The sequence below is a fragment of the Mobula birostris genome, chromosome 3, assembly GCF_030028105.1.
Source record: "Mobula birostris isolate sMobBir1 chromosome 3, sMobBir1.hap1, whole genome shotgun sequence".
NCBI classification, from domain to species: Eukaryota; Metazoa; Chordata; class Chondrichthyes; order Myliobatiformes; family Myliobatidae; genus Mobula; species Mobula birostris.
In genome coordinates, this window is record NC_092372.1 from 175,323,014 (window position 1) to 175,341,675 (window position 18,662).

General features: G+C 39.7%; 1 protein-coding gene across 1 annotated transcript in view; it reads right to left on the bottom strand.

The window, feature by feature from the left end:
- The window catches only part of LOC140195434 (sorcin-like), a 45,818-nt gene extending 28,230 nt beyond the window's left edge, over window positions 1-17,588 (bottom strand). Inside the window, exons 1-2 of the mRNA XM_072253728.1 lie at window positions 17,137-17,588; window positions 3,655-3,819 (exon numbers count right to left, since the gene is read on the bottom strand). Coding sequence (XP_072109829.1) covers window positions 3,655-3,819; window positions 17,137-17,160 — 189 coding nt within the window. The 5' untranslated portion in view covers window positions 17,161-17,588. The remainder of the gene's footprint in view (window positions 1-3,654; window positions 3,820-17,136) is intronic.
- Between the last annotated feature and the right edge of the window lie 1,074 nt (window positions 17,589-18,662).

An 18,662-nucleotide genomic window follows, 5' to 3' on the forward strand; every position in this document is an offset into this window, starting at 1 on the left:
GTGGATGTTGTATACTTGGATTTCCGGAAGGCATTCGATAAGGTGCCACACAAGAGACTTATAAATAAGATACGGATGCATGGAGTCGGAGGAAGTGTATTAGCATGGACAGTAGATTGGTTAACTAATAGAAGGCAAAGAGTTGGTATAAATGGATGTTTCTCCGGTGGGCAGTCAGTGGTGAGTGGGGTACCGCAGAGGTTGGTGCTGGGCCCGCAGTTGTTTACCATTTACATTGATGATTTGGCAGAAGGGACTGAGTTTAGTGTAGCAAAATTTGCTGATGACACTAAACGGAGTGGTAAAGCAAATTGTACAGAGGATGTGGAGAGCCTGCAGAGGGATATAGGTAGGTTAAGTGCATGGGCCAAGGTCTGGCAGATGGAATACAATGTTGGTGAATGTGAGATCACCCACTTTGGAAGGAATAATAGAAGAGCAGATTATTATTTAAATGGTGAAAGATTGCAGCATGCTGTTGTGCAGGGGGACTTGGGAGTGCTTCATGAATTGCAAAAAGTTGATTTGTAGGTACAATAGGTTATTAAGAAAGCAAAGGAATGTTGGCCTTCATTGCTAGAGGGATTGAATTCAAGAGCAGGTAAGTCATGCTGCAACTATACAGGGTACTGGTGAGGCCATATCTGGAGTACTGTGTGCAGTTCTGGTCTCCATACTGGTTTTGGAGGCAGTGCAGAGGAGGTTCACCAGGTTGATTCCAGAGATGAAGGGGTTAACCTATGAGGAGCAATTGAATCACCTGGGACTATACTCTCTGGAATTCAGAAGAATGAGAGGGAATCTTATAGAAACATACAAAATTTTGAAAGGGATAAATAAGATAGAAGTAGGAAAGTTGTTTCCATTGGTAGATGAGGCGAGAACTAGGGAACATTGCCTCAAAATTCAGGGGAGAAGATTTAGGACGGAGAGGATGAGAAACTGTTTTTCCCCAGAGAGTGGTGAATCTGTGGAATTCTCTGCCCAGGGAAACAGTTGAGGCTTCTTCACTAAATATATTTAAGATACAGTTAGATAGGTTTTTACATAGTAGGGAAATTAAGCGTTAAAGCAGGTAGATGGTGCTGAGTTTATGGACAGATCAGCCATGATCTTATTGAATGGCGGGGCAGGATCGATGGGCCGGATGGCCTACTCCTGCTATTTTCTTTTTACACTACTTATTTCTTTGCAATCTTTTATTACTTTAATATGGCTCTCACAATCTACAAGATTGCTATTTTCCTCCGAATTTATGTAAATTTATGTAAATTTCCACAATTTGATATACTGTCCCTTTTGTTTGAAGCCTTTACCACACAGTCCGGTATTGCATCAATTAACTCTTAATGTATTTCACTTAAACGCACTAAGTTTCACATTTGTTTTACTCTGGTCAAATTATTTATTACGTAAAAATGTTCCTCAAATTGAAGATCTTGATATATCATCTTCCCTTTCTCCTCTCCAACCCATTATGGCAATCACATAAAGGAGAGATCTCAGGATCTCTCCTTATAGCCTGTTTAGTATTGTTAGGTCATTTAATTCAGTATAGCATTTTCTATTGTGTGAATGTGATGAGTATAGCTTTTACTTTTTCTTTAAAAATAATTTTTTTTTGGGACATGACCATCAGTGGCAAGCCATTATCTATTGCCTGTCCGATTACCCTTGATTACATGATAGTGAACAACCTTTTGAAAATTTACAGACTTAAGGTAATCCAGAATACCTAGTGACGATAAAGAAGTGGCAATATTGTTCTCTAAGTCCAGTGAAACCTGGAGGAGAGTATATAGGTGGGGAGGCTCCTGAGCACTGGCTGCCTTTATATATATTTTAGTGGTATTGGTTTGGGAGGAACCGTCATAGTTAAAGTGCATTTTGTAGACAATGTACAATGTAGCTACAATGTACCAGTTGTGGGAGGGAATGAATAGTTAAAATGTGGATGGAATACAAATCTTGTAGGATGCCTTGTTCCGAGTGACACTGAATTCAGTTGAGATTTGTAAATGGGAATTTTACATTGTGCAGTCTTCAGCAAGTGTCTTTATTTCCGTTCTTATAATGGTACCGATATGTACCACAACCACTGGCTATTCATCTTCCACTTTTCAAATGCTCTGCAACCATTCTGTGACATCCTTGATTTTAGCACCAGGCAGGCAACATATGAACTTAGAAATGTCTATTGCCACCGAAACTATCTGTTCTTTTACACTTCGGCTGAAGGTGAACCTTGTTCTGGACGAATTCTTCAGTCCTCCAGCCTGGATGTTGTCTGGGCTTCAAAGTTTTTGTTATAATAAGTGTTCTCATCCATTATTTGCTATCATGTGCAATTAAACCAAGATTGATGCTCTGTTCACCTAGGCCAAGGATGGCAGTGAATGCTTTAGCCTCATCCTGAGCATTCAGGTTATGGACTATGCCATCATCGAGGATTGGGATACTCTTGTGATAATCTCCTTATCCCACTAGCTTTTTAAGCGGCCAGCACGTCCTTCTGCACTCCTAAATAAACCAGGGCTGATCTTCTGGTTTGGTTTGCAAAGTAAAACAAGTTGTATACAATGAGGTTACATATTTTTGTCATATACATTTGTGCTTTTTTTGCAAATGCTCCATAGGATAATGTGGATGCCCAAGTCTGAGTAAGTAGTTTTGTTACAAATTTTCCTCCCATTTTGCATAACTGTAGTGCTACATCACAACTAAACTATGAAAATTAAACCTTTCACGTAGCAACAGTAAAGCACCTATCAGGAAGATTCAATGCTGAAAGTTGGCAAAAAGAATCTAATCAAAAAGGATCTAATACAGACTTGGAAAACAGTACAATTTACAAGAAGATTTTAAAACATATCCTCAGGAGTTTGGAAGATAACAAGACATTGGTTAAGGCAGCAGATGGGATATTTGTCTTTTTTGTGAGAGGCAGATAATACGCTGGAACTGTATAAAATTTAGCCAGGCCACAAATTATTGTTACTGTTTGAGTCAACATGGTACAGAAAGTATGCAACACTTCTGCAGAGTGTGAAGAGAAGATTTACAAAGTTGTTGTCTGGATAATTTTGAAAGATTGGCTGGGAAAGACTTGGCTACTAAACAAGAAAGAGCGAGACAGAAGATTTAACAGGGGTACAAAATTTGGGGAGCTGAAGACAAGATGAACAATTTATCTATTTCCATCACAGAAGTCAGTACTAAAGAACATAGATTTAAGCTAACTTGAGAGAATATAAGGGAGCCAAGAAAAAGAACAATAACCCAACTGCCTAACAGCCCAAAATTTACCACTGCTGCACCCTCAGTGGATTCAAAAAGTACTTAATCTTGATGTATTGCATCTTGTGGAGCCACAGATGGAAAGTCAGGAAGTGAGATTTCCCTAAATAGCAATGGACCAAACACACTCCCTCCACATTCTCTACGTTTCCAATGATTCCAGCTTAATTCATTAAAGGCATGGGAATCAGACAGCCTCACTAAAAACATGCAAGACACCCACATTTAAAAAGATGTGATGTTAATGGCTTACGTGGATGTTTTCGCAGGCTGATAAATCTTAGTTCAAATAATGTCAGAGAATGTACAACCTCCTGTACTAAGCAATGCATTTCACAGAAGCAAAAAGCAACTTGCCTGACCAGCCACTGCAGCAAAGTATCCATAGAGTGGGTCCTGCTGTTGACCTGGGAATGCTCCATAACCTCCAGCTCCAGGAGCCCCTGGATACCCCGGACCACCAGCCCCCGGAAATCCCGCACCACCAGGACCTCCTGGTGCACCACCATACTGAGGAAATTGCTAAATGGAAAAGAAGGTGGTTACAACAGATTAATCAACACAAAACCAAATTAATTCACTGTTAAGCATAAGTAATTGTGTAAAAGACTATTGTGAGCTCTTTAAGTGGGACTGGCAGAGGGTTTCCAGGATCACAGGAATACACAAAACTCACCTTGCTGTCCTCACCAACTCTATGCCTTAACACTCCCAGTCAGTCCCTGCAAAGGTCAGAAAATATTACTGCCTAGCTATTCTCTATACCAGGCCCTTGCATCAGAAAACATGCCCTAACCATTGGGAAAAATAATCTATTAGATTAAATAAGAAAACAATTGTAGGGCAAACCTAGTTATGAACAAAGATCTCTACTTAGATTTACTAAAGAGGAGTTTACAAAAACAATTTAATAAAGCTTACAGTGACTCATACAAACTAGCACAATATATACACAATGATTTTTGCTTACTGGTCACACACACATTTTATAATTTAAGAGCTGTGGGGAGGAGATGGAAGAACAGGGTTAAATAACAACCATGATTGAAAGGCAGAGCAGATTCCATAGGCCAAATGGCCTAATTCCACTCCTATATCTAAGCTAATATTTTTACACTGCAGTTTCAACTGCCAGCTGAAACAAAAGAAAAAATACATTTCACTACTTTTGTAAAGGGGCATCTTCCCCACATTCCTTAGTGTACTTACTATGCCAATCAATAAAGTAACTTAATGCCCAATCAACAATTAGTATAGCAACAGGTTGGAAATATGAGACTCTAATATCAGGAGCCTCCATTCTCCTTCCCTATAGCTAACCATGAAACAGAACACCCAACAGTTACCATCTTATTGCTTGATAGAGCCATCTGAAGGCCCAACAGAGCTCCTTTATGCAAAGGATATAAAATGGGCTTAACCATCTTGCCAGGTACTCGAGCTGAAAGACCACCTTATAATATGCTGGATCACCCAATATCCACCTGAAATAAGATTCCAACCTCATTGTGATCGGATATTCAGCAGAACAAGCAGACTCCTCACCAATTAATCTGTTTTACAGGTTACTCCCAGGTTGACACAAGTAATTCTTCTTGTGATTCCGAGACTAAGGGAAACAAAAATAACCAGGGTTTTACATGATTTTCTGGATGTTTGATACCTCCAGGGCAGCCTTTCTCAACCTTTTTGCCTACGGAAACCTTCAAAATAATTTTGAGGTCTCAGGGAATCCCTGCATAAAAATGATGATATCTGCAGCATATGTTAGCGTGATCTGTAAGTTGTAGATTTAATAATGCAAAAATAATTGTCAATGTTCTTTTGAGTAGAGAATGAATTTTTAGCTTACCTTTCTTGAAATTAATTGCATTCTTTCCCTTCCATAAATTTTAAGAACTCATAAGGCAAACATAATAAACTTCTCATTTCTAGGTCAAACTTGAGATAAGCACACATGGATTTCACCATCAATTGAAATTAAACCATTTCTATCCTTGCTTTTGATGCTTGTTAAACATGAAAAAGCTTGTTCACACATGTAAGAATTTGAAAACTCCAGCAAAATGTTAATTGCTTTTCTATGAATGGCAGGATACTCTTCTTTCACAGAAATCCAGAACTTGTCCAAGGGCAGGTCAGTAAATCTCATCTTGAATGCATGATCAGGGTGCAGCTCACAAAGTTCTTCTTCTCTCAAAGTCAAGTTTTCAGGCTGAGCAGAAGATTCAGACAAAGGGTCCCTCACCCAGTCATACACTTCTGCTGAAAAGGAGGCAAAAAACTGTTTAATTTTGTTCTACAGTTCTTCCAGGTGGTTTTCAATAAGACTCGAGACTTTCTGATATCCTTCTTCAGTCTCAAGCACAAGCAGCAGTGGAAACATTTCAAGATTTCCTTTTGCAATATGATTTTTCCAAAGATTCAGTTTCCTTTTAAATTCAAAAATGTTAGTCACTTGAAGTCAAACATATTCTCTAGGGCCTTCCAGAAATTTGTTCACCTGGTCCATATGATGAAAATGTTAAGTAGGTTAGTTTCTGCAGCCATTCTTCATCTTCAAAACACTCAGCAAAATCTGGCTATTTTCTTGAAACTACTCCTGCAATCACCTTTCAGCTCAAACACCCTGTTGAGAACTCTTCTTCTGCCAACCCACCAGATTTCTGTATCTAGCAGGAGATTGGTATGCTCTTTGTCCAGGTTTTCACACAATTTTTTTTTTTTTATTATTATATAAAAAACATTCCCTAGTGAACTGGTCTTGAAGCTACTAAATAACTTGATTCCTGAACCCTTTTACTGACTGTGACTTTATTTTCAAAAGCTTTAATCTGTTTGTTTTGAGATTCTAACAGTCGTTTAGAATAATCAGCACTTTTACATGTCATATGGCTTAGATATGTAGTTAAATGACTTCTCAATTTTACTGGAGCCACTGCCACATTTGTAAGTTGGTTGATGTTGACTAGGCACAATGGAATCTGACAACTTGGATTACCAGTCCATGCAAAACCTATAAGTAGCTTTCATTGTAAAGACAGACTTTTTTGTATCCACTGTTGCACTAGTGCAGTGAAATGACTCAGAAGTTTGTAAATCTTCATCATTAACTTTATCAAAATTGTCTGTAGGCCTAGACTTACAATTCTCCTCTCCTATCTCACACCTCCTCTTCAAAAATCGCCACACTAGACCGTCTATAGAATGAAAACTTCTCTTCAATTTGCTACTACACTGGTAGTTTGACTGCTCCCTGAAGTCAGTCAGCAGCACATAAGGGGAAGTTCGGGGAGGTAATTCAGAAGGGAGAGGCTAACGTTACAGCCCAAGTTGGGAGAGTCCATTCAATGCTCAGAAAAATGCCCTTCACACTCATCAGGCTTTGTCCTCCCCTCCGTGGAATACAGCACTCACCAATTATCAATGGCCTTCCCTATCGCGCATCAGAAACTGAGAATGGACTCAACCAAATAATCAGAGTCCAGCTGTGCACTGCCATACTCGGACAGTTGGCCCAGGGGCCAACTTTGGCAGCAAAGTTCTATCTTCAGTTTGCCTTCACTCTCCAGTATCAGAAGAAAATTTGATCTGGAAAATCTAGAAATGTGTCCCAGTTTGAGGGCTGATTGGGGGAAGGGCATTAATGGAACTTTTATACTGCCCTAAAGTCTAGGGAGAATAAATGACAAAATTATAAATGAAAGTAGACTTGCTCACTGGAATACTATTTGTATTGGACACATTTGAGGTAAATGTTATTGCAATGCACCAACTAGGAAACGAATAAGATCAGGCAAAACATTTTTTTTTAAAAAAACACAATATCTAGTTTTGCTCTTCATTGAAATCAAGGAGGTCCAAAATAATGCAGGATCTAAAATTGACAACCTACCTAGGCCAGTATTTCTAAAACCTATCAACTCAGGTTAAAATTGCTGTCACGTTTATGCATTTAATCAGAGGTACAAGTGGTCAGATTTGGCGTGCTGTCGAAGGAAACCTATTGGAAATAATGGTAAATGCTGTTCAAATGTTAAATTTTAATTATTTAAAGATTTAATCTACATATCCCAGGATATTTTGGAACTAGACATCCTGTAAGAAATCTCTACCATTATTTACGAACTTGAAAGAAATGATCTTTGAAATTTTGAAAGAAATATTATTCTTTGAAAACAATTTTGTTGGAACAGAGTAAAAATTAAGTGCTGGGACGTATAAGGGTGTAACTGTTCACTGAAGGGACTAATTATTCCCTTCTGTATGAAGATCATTGCTTTATAATTTTTGTGTCCTTTCAAGCATGTTTTCATTATGGCATGCTAAACCATATTAAACAGTCTGGGAGTTCTTCAAAATGCAATATATAGAAGGCTCACAATATTTTTTCCAAATAATAACGAACAATTAGAGACTCAAAACTGTTGCACTTTCTTAAATTCAGTTTACACATCGTGTCAGCCTCAAGAATGCCCAAAAGTACATGCAACTTGCAAAACCTTAATTTTGTTCAAAGGGCTTGATTGTCATGGTGATTTAAAAATCATTGAAAAAGGCCAACATTCCTTGTGGGCAAAGCTACCAATCTTTCATGTCTCTCTACAGAGATCGATGGGTCAACTCCCAAGACATTGACGTCAGCAGCCTCAGAGAAAAATTATCAAGTTATCTCCCCTTCTCTCGCCCTCACCCCCACCAGTCTTTGCTTTGAAAATTTGATCTTGGTAGCAAAAATGCTGAAAGCTGAGAGGGGTGGTGTAATCATTTGACTGTCCAAGATATATTTGATCCAGGTCATGTAGTAAAACTTCCAGGCACACATTTGACAGACATTATAACTAAGTGTTTACAGATAATATGTAATTTCTTCAATTCTATCCTCATCACAACAAATACTGCATTGCAACAAATTCAAGTTTGCTCCCATCTGTTCACTATATGGAGTAACAGTTTAATTAAAAATTCTATATAATTTAGTGCTGAGGATTTTGGTCCTACTAAGAATAAAGGATCATAATATGATCAAATTTTCCCTGAAATTTGAGAAGCAGCAGTTAAAGCCAAATGTATCTGTATTACAGTGGAGTAAAGGAGATTGCAGAAGTATGAGGGGGAAGTTAAGACAGAATTAATCAGAAAAGAACACTGGCAAGGATGATGGCAGAGCATCAATGGCTGGGAGCAATTCGGAGACACAGGATATCCCAAAGAAGAAGTAGTATTCTAAAGGCAAGATGATGTAACCATGACTAACAAGAGAAGTCAATGCCAACATAAAAGCCAAAGAGAGGGCATATAATAGAGCACAAATTAGGAAGTTAGAGGATTGGGAAGATTTTATATAGTAAGCTAGCCAACAATATTAAAGAGGATACCAAAAGTTTCTTCAGATACATAGAGTGTAAAAGAGAGATGAGAGTGGATATCAGACCACTGGAAAATGATGCTGGAGAAGTAGTAATGGGGAACAAAGAAATAGACAAACTGAATAGGAATTTAGCATCGGTCTTCACTGTGGAAGACATTAGCAATATGGTGCAAGTTCCAGGTGTCAGGGGACATGACATGTGAGAAGTTACCATTACTAGAGAGAAGGTTCTTGGGAAACTGAAAGGCCTGAAGGTAGATAAGTAACCCGGACCAGATGCTATACACCCCAGGGTACTGAAAGAGGTGGCTGAAAAGATTGTGGAGGCATTAGTAATGATCTTTCAAGATTCACTGGATTCTGGAATGGGTCCAAAAGACTGGAAAGTTGTAGATGTCACTCCACTCTTCAAGAAAGGAGAGAGGCAGAAGAAAGGAAATTATAGGCCAATTAGTCTGACCTCAGTGGTTGGGAAGATGTTGGAGTCTATTATTATGGATGTGGTTTTGGGGTAGTTGGAAGCACATGATAAAACAGACTGTAGTCAGCATGGTTTACTCAAGGGAAAATCTTGTCTGACAAATCTGTTGGAATTCTTTGAAAAAATAACAAGCAGGATAGACAAAGGAGAATCAGTTAATGTTGTGTACTTGGATTTTCAGAAGGCCTTTAACAAGGTGCCGAATGAGGTTGCAAATAAATTATGTGCTTATGGTATTAAAGATAAAATTCTAGCATGGATAAAGCAGTGAATGATTAGCAGGAGGCAAAGTGTGGGAATAAAAAGAGCCTTTTCTGGTTAGCTGCCAGTGACTAGTGGCATTCTGCAGGGATCTATGTTGAGACCATTTCTTTTTACATTATATGTCAATGATTTGGATGATGGAGTTGATTGCTTTGTTGCAAAGTTTGCAGACAATACAAAGATAAGTGGAGGGACAGGTAGTTTTGAAGAAGTAGAGGGTCTACAGAAGGACTTAGACAGATTAGGAGAATGGACAAAGAAGTGGCAGATGGAATACAGTCTTGGGAAGTGTATGGTCATGCACTTTGGTGGAAGAAAGGGTTGACTATCTTCTAAGTGAAGAGAAAATCTAAGACTGAGGTGCAAACAGACTTGGGAATCCTCACAGCACACACAAAATGCTGGAGGAACTCAGCTGGCCAAGCATGCTATGGAAAAATAGAACTGTTGGCGTTTTGGGACGAGACATTTCATGAAGGTCTTAGCCTGAAACGTCAACTGTACTAATTTCCATAGATGCTGTCTGGCCTGCTGAGTCACTCCAGCATTTTGTGTGTGTTGCTTGGATTTCTAGCACTTACAGATTTTCTCTTGTTCGTGATTGGGAGTTCTCGTGCAGGATTCCTTAAAGGGTAATTTGCAGGTTGACTCTGTGGTGAGGAAGGCAAATGCAAAGTAAGCTTTCATTTCAAGAGAACTAGAGTATAAAAGCAAGGATGTAATGTTGAGACTTTATAAAGCACTGGTGAAGTCTCACTTGGAGTATAGTGAGCAGTTTTGGGTTCCTTATCTAAAAAAGGATGCACTAAAACTGGAGATGTTCATGAAAATGATTCCAGGATTGAATGGCTTGTCATATGGAGAGCATTTGATGGCTCTGGGCCTGGATTCAATTGAATTCAGAAGAATGAGGGCTGACCCAATTGAAACCGAACAAAGGTGAAAGGCCTTGATAGAGTGGATGTGAAGAAGATGTCTCCTATGGTGGGAGAGTCTAAGACCGGAGGACACAGCCTCAGAATAGAGGGCTGTCCTTTTAGAACAGAGATGATTAGGAATCTCTTGAACCAGAAGAGTGGTGAATCTGGTGAATTTGTTTCCACAGACAGCTGTGGAAGCTAAGTCTTTTGTGTATATTTAAGGCAGAGAATGGCTTGAAGGGATACGGGGAGAAAGCAGGAGATCGTGGTCGAGAGGAAAAATGGCAGAACTGACTCAATGGGCCAAATGGCCTAATTCTGCTTCTATATCTTATTGTCTTCTAGAATACTTCTCTATCTCACATAATCTTTAAACCTCAAAAAGGAAGACGTACAACAGGTCAGTCAAGACTCGACTAAAACTTAGCTTCCAGAGATCAGAGAACAGTGTTGAACACACATTACCACCTGTTTTCACCTGCTTGACTCATTATTTAGTTCCCCTTTATCACCCTGTTCTTATCTGGCATGGCATTTTTAAAAATCAACAGTAAAAAAGCCACCACACCTGTTAATTCATATTGCCAGTGAATGTGGATTGGAATTTTTTTGGCACCATTACAAAAATTACAATAAAACATAGTGGACCTCAGAATGAAGCTATTTTAATTCGTGTATCTTCAGGCAGATCTCGCACATGTCTTGACAGTACAAATGTTACACTGCTCACTCCATTTAATCCGGATTATAACAATTAATTTTGACTTGCTCTACATAGGCAGAAAACCGTAGTTTTATGAAAGATAGAAATCACGACATAGATGAACTAGCCAGTAATGCAGACCGGGAAGCCCCACATCTGAACCTCATCGATGCTAACTCAGCAAAAACATCTGAAGTTTAAAGGACTTCGGCGCCCCAAAAATTAATAGGATTAGTTTATAAAACCCACATATGCCTGAATAACCATAGAACTCTGGGCTCTCTCTATTTGATTTCCCTCTCAAACAGTCAACTTTAGTATAGAAACACTGTTCTCAGAAGAACAGAGAAAAATGACAAAGGCAAATAAAGGTCAGATGATAATTTACAATAAAGCTTTAGAGACTACAGATGATATTCAGAATGCTAAAATCAACATAGTTCAATAGGACAAAAGGTAGCCCAGTCCATCATAGGCAAAGCCATCCCCACCATTGAATATGTTTACAGGGCTCGCTGCCACATGTAAGCAGCATCCAAAGGACCCCCCACCATCCAGGCAACGTCTTCCTTTGCTACTACCATCAGAGAGGAGGTACAGAAGCCTCAGTTCCACAGCACCATATTCAGGAACAGTTATTACCTTACAACCATCAGGCTCCTGAACTGGCATGGATAACTAAATTTACCCCTACTCTGAACTGATTCTATGACGTACATGCTCACATAGACCACAGAACATACTGTACACCACTGGAGCAGGCCATTCGGCCCACAATGTTGTGCTGAACCAGCTAAAAGAGCAAATCAAAAACACCCACACATTAATCCCTCCCAACTACACCATGTCCATATTCCTCCATCTTCCTTACATCCATGTGCCTATCCAAACATCTCGAAAGCCTCCAATGTATTTGCCCCTACCACCATACTAGGCAGTGCATTCCAGACATCCACGGCTCTAAGTGAAAAACTTACCCTCACATCCCCCTTGAGTCTACCCCTTCTCACCTTCAATACATGCCCTCTGGTGCTAGACATTTCAACCCTGGGAAACAGATACTCCCTGTCCACTCTATCTATGCCTCTCAATCTTGTACACCTCTATCAGATCTCCCCTCAGCCTCCAGCACTCCAGAGAAAATAATCCGTTTATCCAGCCTTTCATGATAGCACACACCCTCTAAACCAGGCAGCATCCTGGTAAACCTCTTCTGCACCATCTCCAAAGCCTCAAAATCCTTCCTATAGTAGGGAGACAAGAACTATATGAAATATTCCAGATGTGGCCTAACTTTCAAGGACACATTACAACTCATTCTCAGTATTATTTGAAGTTTTTCTTCTTTTACACCTTGGTGTTTGTCAGTCTTTGTCTGTTCATGTATAGTTTTTTGTAAAATTCAGGTACGTTTCCTTTTTCGTGTAAATGCCTGCAAGAAAATGAATCTCAAGGTAGAATTTGATGACAAATACGTACTTCGATAAAAAATTTACTTTGAACTTGGAGATCTAAAACCTTGTAAATTACAGCACATCAAGTGCCATTGCAGACATTTTAAAATGTGACAAAGTTTTCTGCCTTCACCACCTTTCAAACATACTCCTCCTAGTTTAAAACTAAACTCCAAGTTACTGGATTCCTTGTCAAAGGAAAGAGTTTAAAAAACAGGTAGGCAGTGAATAAGAAAATGCTTTAAGAATCTCTTATTCACAGCCTGGACTTGGGCAGGGTCTTGATTCAAAATATTGACCATCTGGTTGCCTCTACAGTTTGACCCTTTGATCAGTTTTTCTTTTGCTATGCATAAGAAAGGGTTTTCTTATGTAACTGGATTAAATCACTCTTCACCCTTTTACACCAAAGGTAATACCCATTGCCTATCCAATACTGCCTAAAACCTTTGCAGTTTTAACACATTATAAACCTTCTCTGTATTCCTCCAGTGCTGCAATGTCCTCAAGGACATTACAATACTGATAAAAATTCAGAAATGACAACCTGGTCAACATTTACGAGCAAAAACCTGCCTCTCCTTGTTTATTATGACTTTATTTAGAAATGGTCATTTTGAGAATCTCATAACTGAGAACTCTGAGCACCAAGCTAACACAAACCAAATTAGGAAAAGCAAGCAAAAACACCACCTATTATATATTTGAGAGGCTCAAAAGACCTCTTAAAAAAAAATCATACTGCAATAACAGATTGAGAGTTTTTTTAAAAAAAGGAAGATTTTTTTAAAGTTGCAGGCACTTAATACAACAGCAAGTCATATTAGTTTTTACCAGGGCAGGAAGAAAGTAGTTAAAATATCCTAAAGGATATGAACTGGCAAAAAAACAACCATAAATATTCCTTCAACTATTCACTACAGGAAAATAGAAATAAGTCCTCTGCATTTAAAGAACCAGCAATTTTGACATGAATGGTGGAAATACCCTGAAAATAACAGCATTTAACCCAAGATAATTAGAGAGAAAAATGAGAACTGATGTTTGCAAGGTTTTGTTGATCACAAACACTGTGGAGACAACACTACATTAACTTGCTGTGATATCCATTTTGTACTCGTATCCTTATGTAACAAGACCAAAATAGCATTTGTCTTCCCAAATGGTTGCTGCTCCTGAACACTTGCTTTTACAGAGATCTTACTAACTCTTCCTTCAGTTAGTCCTGTCGAAGGGTCTCGGCCTGAAACGTCGACTGTACCTCTTCCTAGAGGTGCTGCCTGGCCTGCTGCGTTCACCCGCAACTTTGATGTGTGTTGCTTGAACTTCCAGCATCCGCAGAATTCCTGTTGTTTTTATTCCTACTTGATGTTCTCTGTCAATAATCAACTCGTGATCTATGCCAGTATATTACTGCTAACTTCAACTTTATATATTCAACAATATATAAACAATAACTTCAACTTTGCACACTAACTCTTGTGAACTTTGTCAAAAATTTAACAAAATGCACACTTCCTCTCCTTGCCTTTCTACAAGTTAAATACTCTAAAGTAATTCCAGTAGATTTGTTAAGCATGATTTCCAGTTCAAAAGTCTATTAGGAAATTGTTACTCATGGGGCATAATTCAAGGTCACGGTGCAGCAGGTGGTAACCCAAACAAGAACCAACCAGACCTCAAAATTAATATGTTTAAATGTACAGTAAAACCAAAATCAGTTTTGAAATTAAAAGACAGCTACAGAGCATCCATAGGCAGCTTAAGATGATTTGTAACCTCACCTGACCATAAGACTTCCTGCTCTTCAACAGTCAAAATAAGGCACTTAATTTATGTTAATCGACCTCTACATTAAACAACACACTTACAGCTAAATTACTGTGCACTCTCCTTCTAGAGATCACAGAGGACTGCCAGGCCAGACCAGACTAAATTTCATCACTTACCATATTAAACATGGTCAGAGTCATTTTGCTCTATCAATAACTGAGGTATTAGTGCACTCAATGAGTCAGCCCTCACAACACTAACCTTAAGCATCTGGCTCTCTGCTATGAGAAGCTTTTACACCATCTATGTGAATTATTTTGTCCCAACAATGGTGTTTGAACATGCCCTGTTATGGTGTACTCTAATTATAAATATGTGCTTCAATGGAATAATTTCTCAGACAAAATACTGAAGCAAACAATGTCACTGTAGCTATTAAAATCGTATTGAATCATTTACTGTTACCACTGGCCTTGTGTGTAAAATTTTAATGTACTCAGAGTTTGGGAGACTCTACCAAGAAGATCTCCAAAAAAAAAAAAAAAATCCATTTGTTATAATGAATAAGGACTTTCACACCCATCAGCTTCTCCATGAGTTAATCACAATCATAACAAACCCATACTGACTTGTCCAATCTTGTTAAAGTATTCTGTTATTTGCACTTTTATAAGTGACTTTGGAATTCTACAAATGTTGCAATAACTGATCTGTAGATCCTCACTTTTTTAATTTGTTAAAATAGTAAGATTACATTTGTCAGTCTCCAATCTGTAGGAACGGTCCAGAGTATTCAAGAAATAACCCGAAAGGACACGTACAATCAAATAACATTATCCTTCAGGTTGCTCACCAAATTACAGATTACTAAATACTATAAACTGATTGAATATACCTCTTCAAACTCTGCATGACAGGGTATCTAAAATTCCAGTTTTAAACCATTCTTAGAAAATTAGCAAACATGAGGAAATCTGCAGATGCTGGAATTTCAAGCAACACACATCAAAGTTGCTGGTGAATGCAGCAGGCCAGGCAGCATCTCTAGGAAGAGGTACAGTCGACATTTCGGGCTGAGACCCTTCGTCAGGACTAACTGAAAGAAGAGCTAGTAAGAGATTTGAAAGTGGGAGGGGGAGGGGGAGATCCGAAATGATAGGAGAAGACAGGAGGGGGAGGGATGGAGCCAAGAGCTGGACAGTTGATTAGCAAAAGGGATATGAGAGGATCATGGAACAGGAGGCCCAGGGAGAAAGAAAAGAGGGAGGGGGGTAACCCAGAGGATGGGCAAGGGGTATAGTGAGAGGGACAGAGGGAGAAAAAGGAGAGAGAGAAAAAGAATGTGCGTATATAAATAAATAACAGATGGGGTAAGAGGGGGAGGTGGGGCATTAGCAGAAGTTAGAGAAGTCAATGTTCATGCCATCAGGTTGGAGGCTATCCAGACGGAATATAAGGTGTTGTTCCTCCAACCTGAGTGTGGCTTTATCTTTACAGTAGAGGCGGCCATGGATAGACATATCAGAATGGGAATGGGACGTGGAATTAAAATGTGTGGCCACTGGGAGATCCTGCTTTCTCTAGTGGACAGATTAGGACTGTTTAGAGAATTTGAGAGAGAACAATGGCATATCCAGACACAATGGCAAAGCAAGGCCTGTCAAATCATTTCATAGTTGTGTGGCATGGAAGTAATGGAGGCACAATCACATCATGAGATAAGTGCGCACTTGGTAAAGGAAGATTTCCTAGGGCTAAACATATTCAAGTGAAGCAGCACAAACAGTTCAACCACCAGACCCAAAACTAAAACAGAGAAAAGAAGGGCTTCTGTGGTGGACAAAGCAATGAAGGGGACCCTACAGTAGCAACAACAGCGTTGGTGTGGAATGAAGCTCACTCCTAGTTCCACCATTTGGAACATCAGGCACTTAAGCCATACACAGTGCTCCAAGTTCTGTCACTGCAAGAGAAGCAAATCAAGGATGCTCTTAAGGCCTACCAGGCAAACTGTAATACCCCCATTGATTTGTGGGAAAACTAGGCCCATCTCTCTTTAAAGTGCGGCAGCAACACTTAAGATGGCACTGAGAACCTCCAGGTACTTAATCAAGAGCATGCAGAAGCCTAGAATAAAGAAGGTAGTACTCCCTAATATCATCAAACACTTCCTAACCCAGCTGTGGCAAAAGCCTAGGTTCCACAGTGACCAGCTCAGAGCTGCAAGAGAAATAATGGTCCACCATGAAAGACCACTTATGAACACACAAAGACACACAAGCATTTTATACCCATTTATCCTTGCTCAACAACACAGGACAGTGATGGTACAATGTTAGGTTTATTGACTAACAATCTAGAAGTGCTTTCTCAAATCTCACTTCAGCAGTTGTGGAACTTAAATTCAGTTACTGCCTCCAGAGAAGAAATCTGTCATACATAAATCAATCTGGCTCACGTCTGACTCCAGATCCTTGAGAGATTGCCTTGCAATACACTATCTGTCACAGGTAAAGGAGGCTCTCACCCTCACCCATCAAGGGCAATTACGGATGGACATCAAATGCCGGCCTTATCAAGGGCGTTAACGCCCCGAAAAGTGAAATCACTAAAATTACTGAGTCCAGTGCAATAACTTAGGAGTGTAGAAGTGTTTAAACAGATTTAAAGCAATTTATAGATCCAATTAGATATATAACTAGATAGTTATAATGAAAATTGCCCCTTCCTGCTTCCTCCATCTCATTCCATTAAAATAAAACCTTCGTGAAAGTCATTCAACACGGAACCCTGTCCTTTTCCAGAAACTCCGTGTTTTCCACAAACACACGACGCCGACCCAGTTGCGGGCGCCAGTACGGTAGAGTACCTACCGCTCCGTATCCAGGATAAGCCATGACTCCGGGGTCCCGCTCGCCTCTACCCGCTGCTCTCCACACGGAAGTAACGCTGCAGGCCCCGCTGCCGTCTCCAGGGGAGGCCGGCCGGACTCACCGACAGCAGCACGGCGACGCGCGCGTCCTCACACTCAATTTCATTAGAAACATTTAATACAGAGGTAAAAATTGAAAGACCTGATGGGAATAGTTATTTGACAGCGATGCGACTTTTTTTTTACTGGCTTGATCCTGTGCTACCACCCCGAAGGAAGGTGGACGAATCCCGCACTGTTGCCGACGGGCGTGGCTGCTTGAAAACTGCCGTGTTATTTATAGTGACTAGCAGTGGTTATGTAGGCTCGGTTTATTGTATGTTTTTAATATGCCGTTAGGTTGCTCTGATTATTAGAGGCTGTTGGAAACGCCAGCAAGTGAGGCAGCTTTTGTGGAGAGAACAGATACTACCATACTCCGGTTAAGTCATCCTAACTAATACACATCTGTTCTGATGAAAGCTGAAAGCCCGAAGGATTGGCCGATCCACTGAGTATTACACACAAAATGCTGGAGGAACTCAGCGGCTGAGTATTACCACATGTTCACTTTTTTTGGTTTTCGTTTTAAGCTTTGGCTGAGTTTTAATTACACAGAGCTTCCTCCTGAGTACATGAGTCGGCTTCTGTTTATCAGCTAGCTAATTTCGGGAATAGTTGCAGGTCCTTCACTCCCTCATGTCTGCTTCACCAGTCAGTTGGATTATGCCTGATCAGCACATAAACCCTATGGAATGTTTTTATTCTATTTCTCCCAGTACCTTTATATAATGCATGCCCAACTCTCACTCTCTGTCTTGAAAATCCACTGATAAAGGCTGAAGGATTCCTTTCCTCTTAAAAGTTTGGTATATTAGATTAGATTATGACATGCAGTCCTCTTTTATTGTCATTTAGTAATGCATGCATTAAGAAATTATACAATGTTCCTCCAGTATGATATCACAGAAACACAAGACAGACCAAGACTGAAAAACTGACAAAAACCACATAATTATAATATATAGTTACAACAGTGCAAAACAATACCGTAATTTGATAAAGAACAGACCATGGGCACGGTAAAAAAAAGTCTCAAAGTTTCTCGAAAGTCCCATCATCTCATGCAGACGGTAGAAGAAAGAAAACTCCCTGCCATGAGCTTCCAGCACCGCAAACTTGCCGACGCAGCACCCTGGAAGCATCCGATCACAGCCGACTCTTGAGTCCGTCCGAAAACTTTAAGCCTCCGACACTGAGCACCGAGCACCATCTCTGCCGAGTGCTTCTACCCCGGCCGCCAAGCAATAGGCAAAGCATATTTCAATGAGTTCAGACTTTATTGTTCTAAAGTCAAAAATATAGGCCTTACATAGAAAAATTCACTCATCCCAGCAATCACCTGGTAAAACTTGATGTGCCTGATCACAGGGTATCATTGCTTTGGAAGAGCTGTCCCGTACACAATATTTTAAATGTAAAATCGCT